The sequence below is a fragment of the Suillus plorans genome, assembly GCF_016647745.1.
Source record: "Suillus plorans strain S12 chromosome Unknown HD556scaffold_13, whole genome shotgun sequence".
Lineage (NCBI taxonomy): Eukaryota > Fungi > Basidiomycota > Agaricomycetes > Boletales > Suillaceae > Suillus > Suillus plorans.
Genome location: NW_024537397.1, coordinates 336,870 through 350,940, shown reverse-complemented (window position 1 = coordinate 350,940; position 14,071 = coordinate 336,870). Strand labels below are relative to the sequence as shown.

At 47.5% G+C, this 14,071-nt stretch overlaps 6 protein-coding genes across 6 annotated transcripts; 3 read left to right on the top strand and 3 right to left on the bottom strand.

Moving 5' to 3' along the window:
- Positions 1–347: 347 nt before the first annotated feature.
- HD556DRAFT_190416 (uncharacterized protein) lies at positions 348–757 on the bottom strand. Its single transcript, XM_041309848.1, has one exon. It carries the CDS (start codon positions 654–656, stop codon positions 423–425), a length of 234 nt encoding a protein of 77 aa, XP_041163221.1. The 5' UTR covers positions 657–757; the 3' UTR covers positions 348–422.
- HD556DRAFT_1351091 (peptidase family M48-domain-containing protein) lies at positions 637–2,738 on the top strand. The gene is made up of 3 exons (XM_041302375.1): positions 637–1,022; positions 1,071–1,342; positions 1,395–2,738. Exons 1-3 carry the CDS (start codon positions 744–746, stop codon positions 2,596–2,598), a joined length of 1,755 nt encoding a protein of 584 aa, XP_041163220.1. The 5' UTR covers positions 637–743; the 3' UTR covers positions 2,599–2,738.
- Positions 2,739–4,079: 1,341 nt separating this feature from the next.
- HD556DRAFT_1305993 (uncharacterized protein) lies at positions 4,080–6,694 on the bottom strand (the record flags this gene model as incomplete). The annotated part of the gene is made up of 7 exons (XM_041299856.1): positions 4,080–4,430; positions 4,478–4,795; positions 4,853–5,209; positions 5,259–5,651; positions 5,705–6,044; positions 6,128–6,311; positions 6,373–6,694. The coding sequence occupies 7 exons, from the start codon at positions 6,692–6,694 to the stop codon at positions 4,080–4,082; spliced, it is 2,265 nt and encodes a 754-aa protein (XP_041163219.1).
- Positions 6,695–7,792: 1,098 nt separating this feature from the next.
- HD556DRAFT_1351085 (uncharacterized protein) lies at positions 7,793–10,684 on the top strand. The gene is made up of 9 exons (XM_041302374.1): positions 7,793–8,039; positions 8,097–8,298; positions 8,350–8,578; positions 8,631–8,760; positions 8,820–8,995; positions 9,045–9,141; positions 9,192–9,645; positions 9,696–9,899; positions 9,952–10,684. The coding sequence occupies exons 1-9, from the start codon at positions 7,863–7,865 to the stop codon at positions 10,614–10,616; spliced, it is 2,334 nt and encodes a 777-aa protein (XP_041163218.1). The 5' UTR covers positions 7,793–7,862; the 3' UTR covers positions 10,617–10,684.
- Positions 10,685–10,762: 78 nt separating this feature from the next.
- Positions 10,763–12,536, top strand: HD556DRAFT_189643 (uncharacterized protein). The gene is made up of 13 exons (XM_041309845.1): positions 10,763–10,959; positions 11,023–11,032; positions 11,086–11,105; positions 11,158–11,190; positions 11,252–11,348; positions 11,404–11,432; positions 11,488–11,518; positions 11,572–11,604; positions 11,656–11,732; positions 11,786–11,840; positions 11,892–11,984; positions 12,035–12,145; positions 12,197–12,536. The coding sequence occupies exons 1-13, from the start codon at positions 10,909–10,911 to the stop codon at positions 12,322–12,324; spliced, it is 768 nt and encodes a 255-aa protein (XP_041163217.1). The 5' UTR covers positions 10,763–10,908; the 3' UTR covers positions 12,325–12,536.
- A 260-nt stretch (positions 12,537–12,796) lies between these two features.
- On the bottom strand, positions 12,797–13,168 carry HD556DRAFT_1199953 (immunity-related GTPases-like protein; the record flags this gene model as incomplete). The annotated part of the gene is made up of 1 exon (XM_041296365.1): positions 12,797–13,168. A coding segment is annotated over one exon (372 nt), but the record flags the coding sequence as incomplete, so codon positions are not given.
- Between the last annotated feature and the right edge of the window lie 903 nt (positions 13,169–14,071).

Genomic DNA, 14,071 nt, shown 5'->3' with positions numbered 1-14,071 from the left:
ATACCAACATGCCACAGAAGGCTATTTTGCAAGGAAATGGTACAAGATCCGACAACAAATGTTTTCTTTGTGCCATCAAGAGATGCGTCAAAGCAACGACCACTCAGTGATAGTACACGCCCGGGCCAGTGCTTCCGAACAGCTGAAATTCGAATTCGTGCTGCAAAAGCGGAGGTGGGCCACGAAAGTCAATTGGACTCCAGGGACCAGCTGACAATTGACAATTGACACCCTTTGATAGTCTTGACTCGGACACCTGGCAAAGACTTTAAATTTTAGATGCGAGTATATGTATCAAACTTACTACCGGGATATCCACAACACGTATGATTTGTTTGATATATCTGATAGGCCCCAGTCACATCAATAGCAAAGGTGACCGATCGGCAATGATCAGCAGCGCGGTCACCAACATTAATTTATTAATAGGCGGCCACTGGCCATAGACGAGGAGAAACAACCCGCAAAGCTAATAATAGCCCGATATGATTAAAGTCGCGCGCGAGGGATGATTTATGTAGACCTTTTGGTGCTAGCTGGCTTTTCGACTTGAAGCACTCCAAGTGACAGACATGGATGGAGTCGGTGAAAGCGGCTGAAAGCGGACCATGGCACAGCCAAGCCCAACCGATGGGCACAGCCACACATACCGTCATGACTTCGGTAGCGGCACCGCAGCTTCAAGGCTATCAAATCCTATAACTTGATCAAGGAAATACACTGGTTCGACAGAACCATGTACAATGTTTCGCGCAGTCACGTCCAGAGCTCCTTCAATTTCCTCGATATCCTGGCGCTTCCCTTCAGCTGGCACTCGAGCGGCAAGAGTACTAATCACAGCACATTCAAGTCCATATCATGTATTCCATCCCACGCCAAAATTCAGCGGTCTTGTCCATGTTCAAGTTAATTATTGTATGGGGAGGCAAATATGGCATGCACAGAGAGGAGTTGCACCATTTCATTCTTCCGGGCCAAACCAGGGACTTCCTCTCATACCGATGCTATTGGGAGCCTTCAAGGCATGTTCACCTGAATAACTCTTGCAAGTCCTATACTTAGTTTTGCAGGCTTCTACTACCATAGAGGTAGCGCGTACCGCTGCCCGTATTGCACTTACATTCCTGCCCCTCATCCTTTTCAAAAACCGCTGGTCAAAGAAATACCTCAAGCACCACGACAAATTTCATCCTGGTACACCGGTCAATGAAGAGAAAAAAGCCGCGCTTCTAAAACGTATACGTGCAAGGACGCTTGTCTTTAACGTACTTTTGTTTGTTCCTGTCACATTATTCTGGTTGGCAATTCTAGCAAGCGCCGAGCAGACACCTATCACAGGACGGTATGTCATGTATAGTATTCAATTTCTGCCTATCAGCTAAGTTGATTTACAGATGGCGGCTTATCATTCTATCGCCCGAAGAGGAGGATGAGATAGCTGCGCAGCTCAAAGGCCCAAATTGGTATCACGCTGTCACAGAAATTCTCTCGATAGACGGTCAACCCAAACTGATTCCAGCCACTGATTGGCGATATCAGTGGGTACGTGACACCTTACGGCGATTGGAGGTTGGCATTCCCATATTGCAGCGCGAACAAGAGTTGGCGTCGCATTGGTTGGATACAACTCCTGACCAGCCACCATTACCTCCACCTGCAGAATATCCCCTACGGCCTCGGCCACGAGCCACGGACACTATGAGGAGGTGGTCGGAAGGTCTCTGTGGGCGAAGCTCACCTCATTCAGCTCATGTCATCGCTGGACCACCATATTCACTTCTTATCGTTGATAAACCCGATGCGGCTAATGCATTTTCCTACGGCTTTGGGCCAGATGGTGCTTGCGGCATTGTAGTTTACTCCGGATTCATTGACAACATCCTTTCGAAAGCTCCTTGTAAAGCTTTCTCCTCTGACTACACGCCACAAAGTCTACCTGAAGAAAGCTCGTGGTGGGAACACCTTTTCGGTTCGCTCTTTATTTCACCATTATCCACATTACCACCCCATCCAGTGCCCACAGAGCAACAAACAGCCGAACTCGCCATTCTCCTTGCCCATGAAGTTGCACACCTCGTTCTCTCGCATCACCTCGAGACGCTCTCATCCGTCACTATCATGGTCCCTGCTTTGATTTCCATGTTTGCTGACTTCACACGCACCCTCTTATTCCCCGTAACGATGCTCTTTGGACCGTTTGTCAACGACGCAGTTGCCCAGCTTGGTAAAGTTGGTTCTGGGGAACTGACCAAAATAGGGGAATACTGCACGAGTGTGAACCAAGAGATAGAGGCGGATGTTGTATCCGCCAGGATCCTTGCGCATGCCGGTTTTGATGCGCGCCAGGCAGTAGCATTCTGGGAACACAAACAGAACACGCCTCAAGCTGCCGAATGTTCTCTGACTAGTCGCCCGGAGACAAGCAATTCGAGTTGGGCGCTTACACGACAGATCATGGGTTCCTCGCATCCTGTGAATGAGGTTCGCATAGAGAAGCTTAAGAGCGAGCTCGTTCGATGGGAACTGGAAAAACGCGTCGCGGAGAAGAAGCGTATCGTGGGAGAGCCGGAACGAAGCTCGATATTGGCCTTCGTTTGAGAAATAGATCCTTTTGATATATTTTATCTCTCCCAGTCCACTAAAGATACAGCAAGCTTAAGTGTAATTTATTCAAGTCGTTACTATTGTAAATAAAAAATGAATGGGAATCTGAACAATACTTGTTCGGCAAGCGAATTTCTTGTTTCCAACGTACAAGATCAGGACTCTACTCCCCCGTCTTACTGCGACTCGGGCGCATCCTCTCGTCTCAATCGTCTTCAACGACATCGTTCTTCCTCCTTTTCTTTTCCCCACCCGCCGCTCCCTTTTTAACACGCGATGCATCAAGTCCAGGCTCAAGCGTCGCTCATCGCTCTCCCTCTTCACTGGTTCGGACTGCGCCAGATCCATGCCATGAGTGATTCGCGACGGTTTCCTTTTCCCTGCCACCCTCGCAGCTCACCTTTTTTCCGGCAGGACACGCAACTCAGGACCGGGAGGCGCTGCGCGCCTTCGCCCAAATAGCTCAGAGTCGTAGACACCACACATTTGTAAAATGATGGTAGACGCAATGTCGAGTTTGCTTTTTCCAAACAAAATGCATCCAAGTGACTCGCAAAGATCACATTTTTTATTCTTCTTGTATGAAACATCATTTCTGGGCGCTCTGCATCCGAGTCTGCCTGGGTTTTTTTTCAGTGTCAGGTGAGCATGCCGTTGAATTGTTATGAACTTTTTGCTTATTAGCGGCAATCGTAGACATATTACGTGGAAAGATAGGAAATAGACCCGTAGGATTTGAGATGTACGGTATCATTACGCGGGGTGCTGAGGGCCCTGAGTACCTATAAGGTCCGTGGCACGTTTGATACTCTGCGTTCTGTCGTGCTGAGGTGCCTTGAAGCAGTCAAAGATCTTTGACCGGTCGACCCTTGATTGACATGTTACTTTATCATGGTGCTGTTGCTGAAGGTCTGATGAGTCACGCTTGACCCTGATTGGAATTGTTATACATCAGTAAAACCTCGGGTCTATTTTCGCTAAAGATTTTGAATTTATTTCTATTTTTCCGAGTTTTACCAGGTTTGAGGAACCATTAAGGTGACACGAAAGACACGATGAGAAAATTGAGAAAAATGCCACTCGTCCTCTGAATTCTACTTTGCAGCTCATGAAAGTCACTTATGAGGCATTAACCGACAAAACAAAGTGGTAATAATAGAGAGCAAACGGTATCACATCATCTGGTGGAAAGTGCAAAAAAGTGATGAAAATGGGAACACAAAGTAAAGTACGAAACATTAGCGAAAAGAAGAGTACGAAACGCTAGCGAAAAGAAGGGTGGCGGTGCAGAGAGCGTGAAACGAGACTAAAGACAACAAAAGGCATTATGAGTGGTGGTGGGATAAGCAAAACGCGATAGTATGAACTTGAATCAATGGCAATGATGGAAGCGGACAGCAAGCATGGCGGGAACGAGGTCTATCAAATGATGTTAGCTCATGAATAACGCAAAAAAAAAAACCCAATATTACTAGTTACCAAAGCATGGCACGCCTGTCGATGTCCTCTGATTCGTCATCGCCATTGAGGCGAAGGTACTTCTCGAGGCCAGCACTGCCCGATTTCTTGAGTAACTTCTGCGCTGTTGAAATCATGTCCCTCAAAAAAATGTCCCCCTTTTTCTTTACGCTAGCCAAGTAAGCTTCGGTTACTGACCCCCAGTTGTTGATGGAAAATGCGTGCTCGGTGGTGCTGTAGTTGCCGGTCCACTTGTTGAGGGTCTTCGGTGTGCGCAGCTTGCGCTTCAGTTGTGCAGGACGCATATCGAGGATGTCCACATCAATATCAATGGCACCAGCGCCGAGGCATTTGACAGCACGTTCGAGCTGTCAAATGTGATAAGTCATGATTCTTGTATGGTCAGAATACTTACTGAAGTTGCGCAGAGAGCAAGAACACCAGCCATGCCACTGCCAGCAGCCAATACATCTGTTTTGATGGCGGTGACATGAGCATGTCCAACAATACTGTGAAGATGAGCGGTTGCAAATAACTGTATCATGAAAGGAGACCGGAATGCTTTCATCTTGTCTGAGTAGTCCAAGTCCTCGAAGAGGAACACAAACTCCTCCATAAGCGCTTCGCTAAGGTCTTTTGGATGTGTGTCTTCGTTCCGAGCGAAGAAGTCAATCATAATTGCAAGTCCTGTTGAACCGAAGTTGCTGCGCCACTCTGCCAGACGCTGAGTAGCCTTATTGAGATCACAATGAGTTGGCAATAGTGCTACAAAAAAAATTGCTAGACGCACAACACCAAAGACAGATCCCTGAGCGGTCACCTTGTACTGGAGATCTGGATAAATGACATCAAAAATGCATTGAAGCGCTTCAACAAGAGAGGTATCTGCAAACTGCCAGAGATCATTTTGGCTGCCGGCCCACAGGTAAAGGGTCGAGAGAAAATGTTTGGGCCACCGTTGATCCTGACATTGTGGAGGGAGATCACTGTTCCGGTAGGTTGAGCGTGACTTATATCGCTTCTCGATCCAGTGACTGGGCAATGGAACGAGCACGGGTTTCATATCATCATCGGCAACTTCTTCAGTCTTCACCTTCTTCGCAGGTGGCTTTGTTGTAGCAGCTGCCTCAGAGACAGCGACTGAAGTCTGTTGAAACAAATATAAGTAGCAATAACCGTTAATGAAATAGACTTACTGAAGATGTTACCCGCATGGCCTTCTTCACGACCGCTCCAACACCAGCTGTAAGCGGAGCCTCAAGTTCCTCATCTGAGGACAATAAGTGAAACAAGACCTTGCGCTTCTTGTTATTCGGACGGTGGAATGATAAACCACTGCCACCGTCACTGTCCTCAGACATCTTCGCATCTTCGTTCGGGTTGAAGTCGTCCTCCAGAACCTCCACATCATTCTCCACGTCATCCTCTGCGTCCATTGGATCATTGTCCTCGAAGTCTGTTAGGCCATCATCCTCGAAGTCTGCCTCTATGTCTGATGGCATGGAGGCCTCCACGTCCATTGGCACATTGAGATCAGACTGGCCCTTCGAGCCCATTGTCGCATCATCGGTCCTCATGTTGGTAGTGATCTATATAGTTCACTTTGTATTAGAATCAGTAAGACTACATATGCTCTACGCACCTTAATAAAAGACTTCTTCTCCTTTGTTTTCGAGGCGATTGTTTCAAGGTGTTCCTGGGAATCATCCAAAGTGTCATCGGCAAAGCCGCCAACAAGAACCTCAGGAACAGGTTTGTTAGTAGTAGCAAGATTGGAAGAGACTTTAGGTTGGCGACTGGACTTGGTATTTACACCTGATACAGATGTAACCTGGGTGCTGGGTGGCCCATGCGCCAATGAGAAAGGGGAGGCAGTGGTGCAAGACTTGGAAGCGCTTGAAGCTTTGGACCTCTCATCTGGTGTAACGTCAGATACCCAGCCATTGACACGTCCTGCCAATGAAAACTTTAAGTTGGTCGACCTGAATTTTGAGGTTAAGTTAACAAAGAATAGTGTTGATTCGGTAAGCATCAACATGGTTTTGATCAAGTCGAAAAGACGTACTTCGCAGATAACTTTCCTTTCTTGTCTTCGACACGTGGTTCCTGGCTTCTGATTCCTGGCATTGCGATCAAATCTCGGGCATTGTTGATTGCATCTTTTAGTGAGATCTTGCCACGCTTTTGAGTCTTCGACTTCTCACTCATTTCCTCTTGAACATGACCGCTGTTGTCTTGACCACTTTCATCTAGGTCCTCAACAATGTTAGCCCCATGTAAGTGAGCCTCATTTGATGCTTGTGCACTCACCAGCGTTTCCTGTTGTCAGGAGCTTCTTATCAGGCGCTGTTCGCTTCACGACAGGGCGGGCACGAGGTTTCACTGGCTTTGGCTTGTTCATGACGGTGAGTTCCTCCGCCTTTTCCATTTCTTTCTGCATGGCTGCAAGCCGTTGCAGCCCCTCAAGCGCGGCCTGCTCTTGAACTTCGCGCGATTCCTTAAGAATCCGGTTGTCCTCTGCTATCTGGGCCTTAGTCCGTCGCTGACGTCCTTTTGCTGGCAGGTCAGGCAAGCCTGGATGCTTGTTTGCATTCTGTGGGCGAGTGTGTGACTTCTGAGCGGTGTCGGACATTGCTGACGAGTAGCGGATTTGACAGGCTCTATGGCAAGCTTGGGACGGCCAGGGAAATGTAATGAGTGGTCAGTAGAATGGTTGAAGTTGAAAATTGACAACCAATTTGTAAGTTCCGTACTTAAGAACTAACCAAACAAAGTTCGATCGCTAATTCAATTCGCTACTAGCAGGACTCTCTGGTCTGCGCACCTGTAAAGTTGTCCAAACCATCAAGTAAGTCCTGCATTATTCTGTCTTTTCGCGCCATACTTACTTCAAATGTCTACACTTCCAGCCGGTCACATCAACTAGACACATTCTTTGGCTGGCCTGAGCTCAGTCACTTGGAAATCAACTCAACAAAAATGCAGGTATCGATTTATTTCAGCCACGCACTCTTATTGACGCAATCTCAAGTGTCTTCACTTTCTGTGATGCCTGCTGATATTCCACGCATCCAACCACGCCGATGGGACCATAGCGCACTCCAACTCCCATGTGGAACATGTTCAAGATGGTTCAAAAGCTCTGCTGGGCGAACAAAACACCGAATTTCGGCACATCCTGTGATGCCAGTACCGCCTCAAGACAACCATCGAGAATCTCTGGAACCTGTTCCCCGAACACCAAGCCCACACCCATCTCACAATGAAGACAATGAGCGTGATGTCGATGTGGATGGTTACCAGGGCGATATGGACGAACATCTGCGCCAACAATCCCCCCATGCAGACGTCGACACAGAATTTTTTGGGCGTGGTGATCATCTTTATCGCAATTATCACACAGGTCTCAACGGTACGTCAATTTACTGCCTGATACTCTATCTTTAATGAGCGCTATTACAGGTAGACCATGTGATGTAAATGGTGTATTCCTCCCCCCTGGCGCTCCACCTCCATCTCCTGAGAATCTCGCAACCAATGACTGGACGCCTTTTCGAAACCGCACAGAATTTGAAACGGCCGAGTTCCTTTACAAGCACAATCAAATGCCAGCTGGTCAAATTGACCAGCTACTAGATCTATGGGCATCTACCCTCGCAAAGCACAATGACAACCCGCCGTTTGCAGATCACCGTGATCTGTACCACGTCATTGACAGTTCGCCCTTTGGGGATGTACCATGGCAACGCTTTACGGTCGCCTATGATGGCGAGAGACTTGCAGACGAGCACAAGCCCTGGATGGATGGCAAATACGAAGTCTGGTTCCGCGACCCACGTGAAGTTGCGCGTAATATGCTCGCAAATTCGACTTATGCTAACGAGATGGATTACTGCCCGTATAGGGAGTATTCAACTGAGGGCGACAAGCGCCAATGGAAGGATTTCATGTCTGGTGACTGGGTGTGGGATCAAGCAGTAAGTAATGCATTTTTTGTTTCGTAATGTCTGATATTAACGGCTCTATGTATCTAGGACGAAATCGCGAAAGACCCGAGCACTCTCGGGTCGACATTTGTCCCTGTCATCCTTGGCAGCGACAAAACGACAGTTTCAGTCGGAACGGGTAACAACGAGTACTACCCGCTCTATGCTTCCATTGGGAACATCCACAATAATGTTCGAAGAGCGCATCGCGATGGTGTGGCCGTCATTGGGTTCCTGGCAATGCCGAAAAGTATGTTTCAATCCTGCAATCTATTTCTATAACTGACTAACTATGATACAGCTACGCAGGAACATGCTGAAGAACCTTCGTTCCGAAGATTTCGTCGACAGTTATTCCATTCGTCCCTTTCCAAAATTCTCGATCCGCTCAAGCCGGGCATGACGACTCCCGAAGTAACGCGTTTCGGAGATGGCCACTACCGGCATGTCATATATGGACTAGGGCCTTACATAGCGGATTATGAGGAGCAAGTTTTATTAGCGTGCATTGTCCGTAATTGGTGTCCAAAGTATGTCTTTCATTTAATATGTATTTACATGGTCGCTCACATTATTCTAAAGGTGTGTTGCAAATCGTGAAGATCTCGACGAAGATGCGCTGCCCCGTAGCCGCGAATATACAGAGGCACTCGTCGAAGAAGCTCCCTCGGGAGATCTTTGGGAAGACTTCGGAATAGTCGCGCAACTTGTGGTAAGTCATTCAGCGTTTTTCTCTTGTTTTCATTTACAAAACTAATACTATTTCGACAGCCATTCACAAACGACTTTCCCCGAGCCGATATCCATCAAATGATATCACCAGATATCCTCCATCAACTTATAAAAGGCGCCTTCAAGGATCACCTCGTGACGTGGGTCGAGAAGTACCTCCGTCAGACACACAACAAACGGAAGGCACAGAAAATTATGGATGATATTGACCGCAGGTGAGCTCGGTTTGTATTTGGATTGCTTACTTTTTTATCATTGCCATAGAATTGCTGCTGTCGCCTCGTTTTCAGGCTTGCGACGATTTCCTCAAGGGCGCGGATTCAAGCAGTGGACAGGAGATGACTCCAAGGCCTTGATGAAAGTGAGTCGTCATTTTTGTGTATTGTTACTACCTAATATTGAATCCTTTAGGTCTATTTACCTGCTATCGAGGGCCATGTACCTCAAGACGTCGTTCGCACCTTTCGTGCGCTTCTAGATTTTTGTTATCTAGTACGTCGCAATATCATCACCGAAGACTCTCTACTTCAAATCGAAGATGCGCTCTCTCGTTTTCACCGTTACCGCGAAATCTTCAGGACAACGGGTGTCGTCCTTCACTTCTCCTTACCTCGTCAACACTCGCTCATGCACTATGTTCGAAACATTCGACTCTTTGCTGCACCCAATGGTCTCTGCTCGTCAATCACCGAGAACAAGCACATCAAAGCGGTCAAGGAGCCCTGGCGACGATCGAGCCGTTTCAATGCGCTTGGTCAGATATTACTGACCAATCAACGGCTCGACAAACTTTCAGCACTGCGAGTCGACTTCACGCGTCGGGGGATGCTCACTGGCACTTGTCTCTCAGCAGTCAATGCCTTAGGTAAGTCGCGCATTTCTTACGAGATATATTTCAACTAATTTGCATAACAGTTCCTGCGCAGATCGACCAAGTTGATGAAGACGGCGGGGCGGCAGCACTCGCACCTGCTCAAGCAGCAGCAGCAGCAGCAGATATGCATGTGCCTGCTCCTGCTGCACCACCTCCACCTCCCTTGATCAATATTGATGTGGACCTCGACATAGACGACGGGCCCACCGTTCTACAAGCGTTTGTAACGCTGGCAAAAACCCGCCGTAGGTGTCCTTTTTTCCTGATTTTCAACGTAATACTGAACATACTGTACAGAGGGCAAAAATCGCGCTCAAACCATTCCTGAACTCGCCGAGGAACTTGATATTCCTCACCTATCTGACCTTCTCAGACGCTTCTTATTTCAACAGATGCATCCTGATGACCCCCGCGATCCGTCCAATGTACCTCTTTCTGAATGCCCCCTCTATCTCAGCAAAATTGCAGTCTTCAACTCGGCATCATCGCGGTTTTATGCGCCGAGCGATTTGAGTGGTATTGGTGGCATGCGCACTGAACACATCCGCTCTTGTCCCTCCTGGCGAGGTGGGCATTCACGCAACGACTGTGTCTTTGTCAACACAGACACTAGTCTACCTGGCATGCAAGGTCTCGAAGTCGCGCGCGTTTGCGCATTTTTTTCATTCCAGTACCGGGGCGAAGTTTATCCCTGCGTTGTGGTTCGCTGGTTCGACAAAATCGGCGATGCTGCAGACGAAGACACGGGAATGTGGATGGTTCGTCCAGGAGAGGGTGCAAACAATACTGCTGGGTACGCAATCATTCATATTGACGCCATTTATCGCGCTGCCCATCTTATTCCCGTGTACGGCACGGAATTCCTGCCTCCAGAGCTCAAATTTTATCATTCCTATGATGCATTCCGCGCCTACTACGTCAATAAATACGCTGACCATCACGCCTTTGAGATTGCATTTTGATCTAGCTACTTGTACACTATTTGAATCTATAATACTCTTTTCTCTCTTAATATGCATTTTCTCTCCTTTGTGTGGCAAAACCAATGGACCGCTCCTTTGCGCCTTTGAGAAATTTCGGAAAGATCGAGTTATCACTCCTTGTATTAATTTTTATGCCTTAGCGCCAGCGCCAAGGCAAGAAAAGTGGGATAATGAAGGAAAATAAATCCGAGGTTTTACTGATGCTATATTCTGCCTACCAGGCGCGGCGCTGTGCTTGATACTAGCGCCTCCATCCTATTCTCTCTTAAACATGGATTCTCAAACCTTCATTCATCTCTCGACCATCCTCCGAACCCAGAATGTAAGTGACTGATCTTTGTTGACATCTTCGTTTCACTCATATCTATAATCTTGGCACTGGCAGTATTTTTTCGGTTCTATCATTTCGACCATAATAATTTCTCATAGCTAACAGGATTCGTGCTAGCATCACTCGTGGCTTCTTGGGTGCGTGCTCTTGCTATTTGTCCAGTCGTCATTCATAAACATCTCGTCACAGGTCTACGATTGTTTCCTAACCTTGGACCAGGAGGTGATTTCATCTTTGTGAGATATGATAGCACATCGATCGACAGGCTAGTTGTTGTGTATAGGTATCTTCGATTCATTGCCCACGGTGGAGGAAAGGAAGTATTCTTTATATCATGACAAGATACATGCCAGCCTTGATGCTCTCTGTACACTTATACAGTGAGTCCAAATCACATGCTCTATCGTCAATTTGCAGCTAATCAGGATACTGAAGTGAACTATCTCCCGAATGAAAAAATTGTGGTGAGCATTAGTCGGAAGCAATGTCACCTACCATCCTGAGGATTCGCCGATGTAGACTTGTAAAATTCTACAGTCAATGTGGTATTGTAAGTATTGTAACGATAGAATTTGCCAGTCCCGCTTCAAGTTCGTCCCTCAGGTGCTGCTGCATTGTGCATAGTTGGTGCAGAAGGTATTACAATGTTTATAGTGTATTCACGCAGGATACTCACAGGATCTCCAGGTATCTTTATCCTTCGTACCTATGCATTATGGGGACAAAAGAAATCCATTCTGGGCCTTATGTTGTCAACGGTACTCGTGCGCATACAGTTGCGCTCCCGCATTCTGTACTCTGACATACCTCACTTCAGTGTCTGGCGATCTTGAACGTGTTAATAGTATTGAAGGTTTGGAAGCAGTCGAAACGTGAGTGTCTTGAAGAAGAGCCACATGTAAATCGCTCAGTGTAGACGACAGTCCAACTATTAGACATAGGTGGCGGTTGTTACTCACTATCTCACGACAACAAGGCTGCATATAATTGGTCACTTCTAGCAGCATTCGAGCTTGGTGAGATCACGAAGCCATAAATGTAGTCGAGTGCTCACTTTTTGCCTCAGAGATCATAGTACTCACCATGATTCGTGTATATTGGGCATACCGTGAAAGAGGGTGTCGGCTGCTCAATATCCTTCTACAACACAACTTTTTTTACTTCGGAACTGGGCTAAGCAAGTGGTACCTTCGTGACTGTCAAAACGGAATTAATTTTTCAATCCTAGCACTATCTGTGCTTAATCTTTTAGCCATTGAATGGCTACCGGTGTGTAGAAACCCGAATCCAACTCGATGTCGGCTGGGGGTCCTGATACTTTTTTCACGCAGTTCAACTCCTCAAATATGTTTGTAACATTTCAAATCGTCATGCATACGGTCCTCGTTACTCGGATGCACCTACAGTTTTGCAACACCGTTTGCGACTCCCCTGAGCCCGGAACCACATCACACTCTCAATTGACCAATATTGAACTTCAGACGTGTTCGCATTCGGATGCATGATGATTCAATGGAGTGTGTACATTTCATTTTCATTCAAATATTTTTTCTGTTGTGTTGCAACGAATCCAAGCTGTTGTTGGGCCATTGACGCAGAAAGATAGGACCAATAGTGGTCTGTGCATCCAATAGATAGATTCCGTCTTCCGCACATGCGGTATTCCCACCAAATGTGAACACGTTGATTCGAACATCTCCCAGTTCTGGAGTCGCGAAACCTCCTCCGTTCTTCAGATCTAATTTGCATAAAATGAAGACGTGTCTCGTTGTCCTCTAGATCACAAGAGGTCGAATCCTCGTGGCATCCTGGCGCACGTCATGCTGAGAATGTGCTGGTCCGACTTGGAGCGAACAATGAACGCCTTGAAGTTGGCAAATTCCTCGCATGCGCGGAGGATGGCGAGGTCGGAGTCCAAGAAACTATTGTCAATCAACACGATGATGCAGTCGAAGATGTAGAGGCCCAAGTCTTTGAAGTACTGCCAGTCAGGTACATTTTGAGTCACTGCCCCGGGAACATCATACCAGACGATGCGAGAGTCTGGGCATGGATCTGAGTATCTCGTGACAGTAGCGGTAGTTTCAACAATCCCCGTAGGTGCGGCGATGGAGTCACCGCTGGATAGGCCATGAACGGCGTTTATAAAAGATGACTTCCCGGCTCCAGAAGAACCAACAACTGTGAGGTGGACGGAGCCTGGGCTGTAATGATACTCGGTCTTCATTTGAACAGCATCCTCCGCCAAAGGGCGGCACTCGGGACGGACTCCTTCAAGCCAGCGGCGCTCAGTCGCGAGCCTCGCTTCCTCTGTTCTGCGAAGAGTGTCTGCAGCTGAGGCTGCCGCCCTTTCCATTTCTTCCTCTGCAGCGCGCCTGGCTCTTTCCGTTTCTTCCTCCGCAGCACACCTGGCTTGTCTCGCCTATTCCTCTGCATCACGTCTTGCTACATCTGCGGCGTCTGCACGCTTCTTTTCCTTATCCAGTTTTTTTACAGCTTTCCTCCAGAATCATCGTCACTGTCGTCGCCGCCCGCAAACCCGGACATGACAAACGTTGCCACTGGGATTGCGAATGCGAAAAAAGGCCATGACATATCAACAAAGGGAGAAAAACGTGCCACTGAGAAGGACTGGGTGACGGTGTGTTCTCCTTGTACGTCCAATGCAACCTAGACTAAAATTGAGTGACTGTGGACTGTGGAACTTCAAGCTTCAAGCTTCACTGACCTCAATGGATTACAGTGTTGTGAATGCAATGTCCAAGTAAATCAAACTTGGTAGGGAAGATAAGAGAACGATGATTCGGACGCGATGCAGCAAGCGGGTCTTATACCAGTCCAGACAAACACGCAGCCAAGACCTAATGTCAGCAGGCTCCATGTCGTTGGGAAGCTGTACAGCCACCACATGGCTTCTGGTGTGTTACGCCGAGGAAACGTGGTGCAGGGCAGGAATGAATTGTTGAAACATCAAAAGGATGTTGCGGGGACACTGCTATTTTGTGGGTCGGATGGCAGAGCACCAAAAATAGTAGTGGTTAAACAGGAAGGCTAAAGATAAAGCTCGCAAGATTCAGAAGCTAACGGTAGCCTGTACATATAT

Excerpts from the sequence above, each read along its gene's own strand:
- HD556DRAFT_1351085 (XM_041302374.1), top strand. The coding sequence starts at position 7,863 with ATGGATGGCAAATACGAAGTCTGGTTCCGCGACCCACGTGAAGTTGCG. Across the intron at positions 8,040-8,096 it reads ACTGGGTGTGGGATCAAGCA|GACGAAATCGCGAAAGACCC; the intron begins GTAAGTAATGCA and ends CTATGTATCTAG. Across the intron at positions 8,761-8,819 it reads GAATAGTCGCGCAACTTGTG|CCATTCACAAACGACTTTCC; the intron begins GTAAGTCATTCA and ends CTATTTCGACAG.
- HD556DRAFT_1351091 (XM_041302375.1), top strand. The coding sequence starts at position 744 with ATGTTTCGCGCAGTCACGTCCAGAGCTCCTTCAATTTCCTCGATATCC. Across the intron at positions 1,023-1,070 it reads TGCTATTGGGAGCCTTCAAG|GCTTCTACTACCATAGAGGT; the intron begins GCATGTTCACCT and ends TTAGTTTTGCAG. Across the intron at positions 1,343-1,394 it reads CAGACACCTATCACAGGACG|ATGGCGGCTTATCATTCTAT; the intron begins GTATGTCATGTA and ends GTTGATTTACAG.
- HD556DRAFT_189643 (XM_041309845.1), top strand. The coding sequence starts at position 10,909 with ATGGATTCTCAAACCTTCATTCATCTCTCGACCATCCTCCGAACCCAG. Across the intron at positions 11,191-11,251 it reads TCCTAACCTTGGACCAGGAG|GTATCTTCGATTCATTGCCC; the intron begins GTGATTTCATCT and ends TGTTGTGTATAG. Across the intron at positions 11,605-11,655 it reads GTGCATAGTTGGTGCAGAAG|GTATCTTTATCCTTCGTACC; the intron begins GTATTACAATGT and ends CAGGATCTCCAG.
- HD556DRAFT_190416 (XM_041309848.1), bottom strand. The coding sequence starts at position 656 with ATGACGGTATGTGTGGCTGTGCCCATCGGTTGGGCTTGGCTGTGCCAT.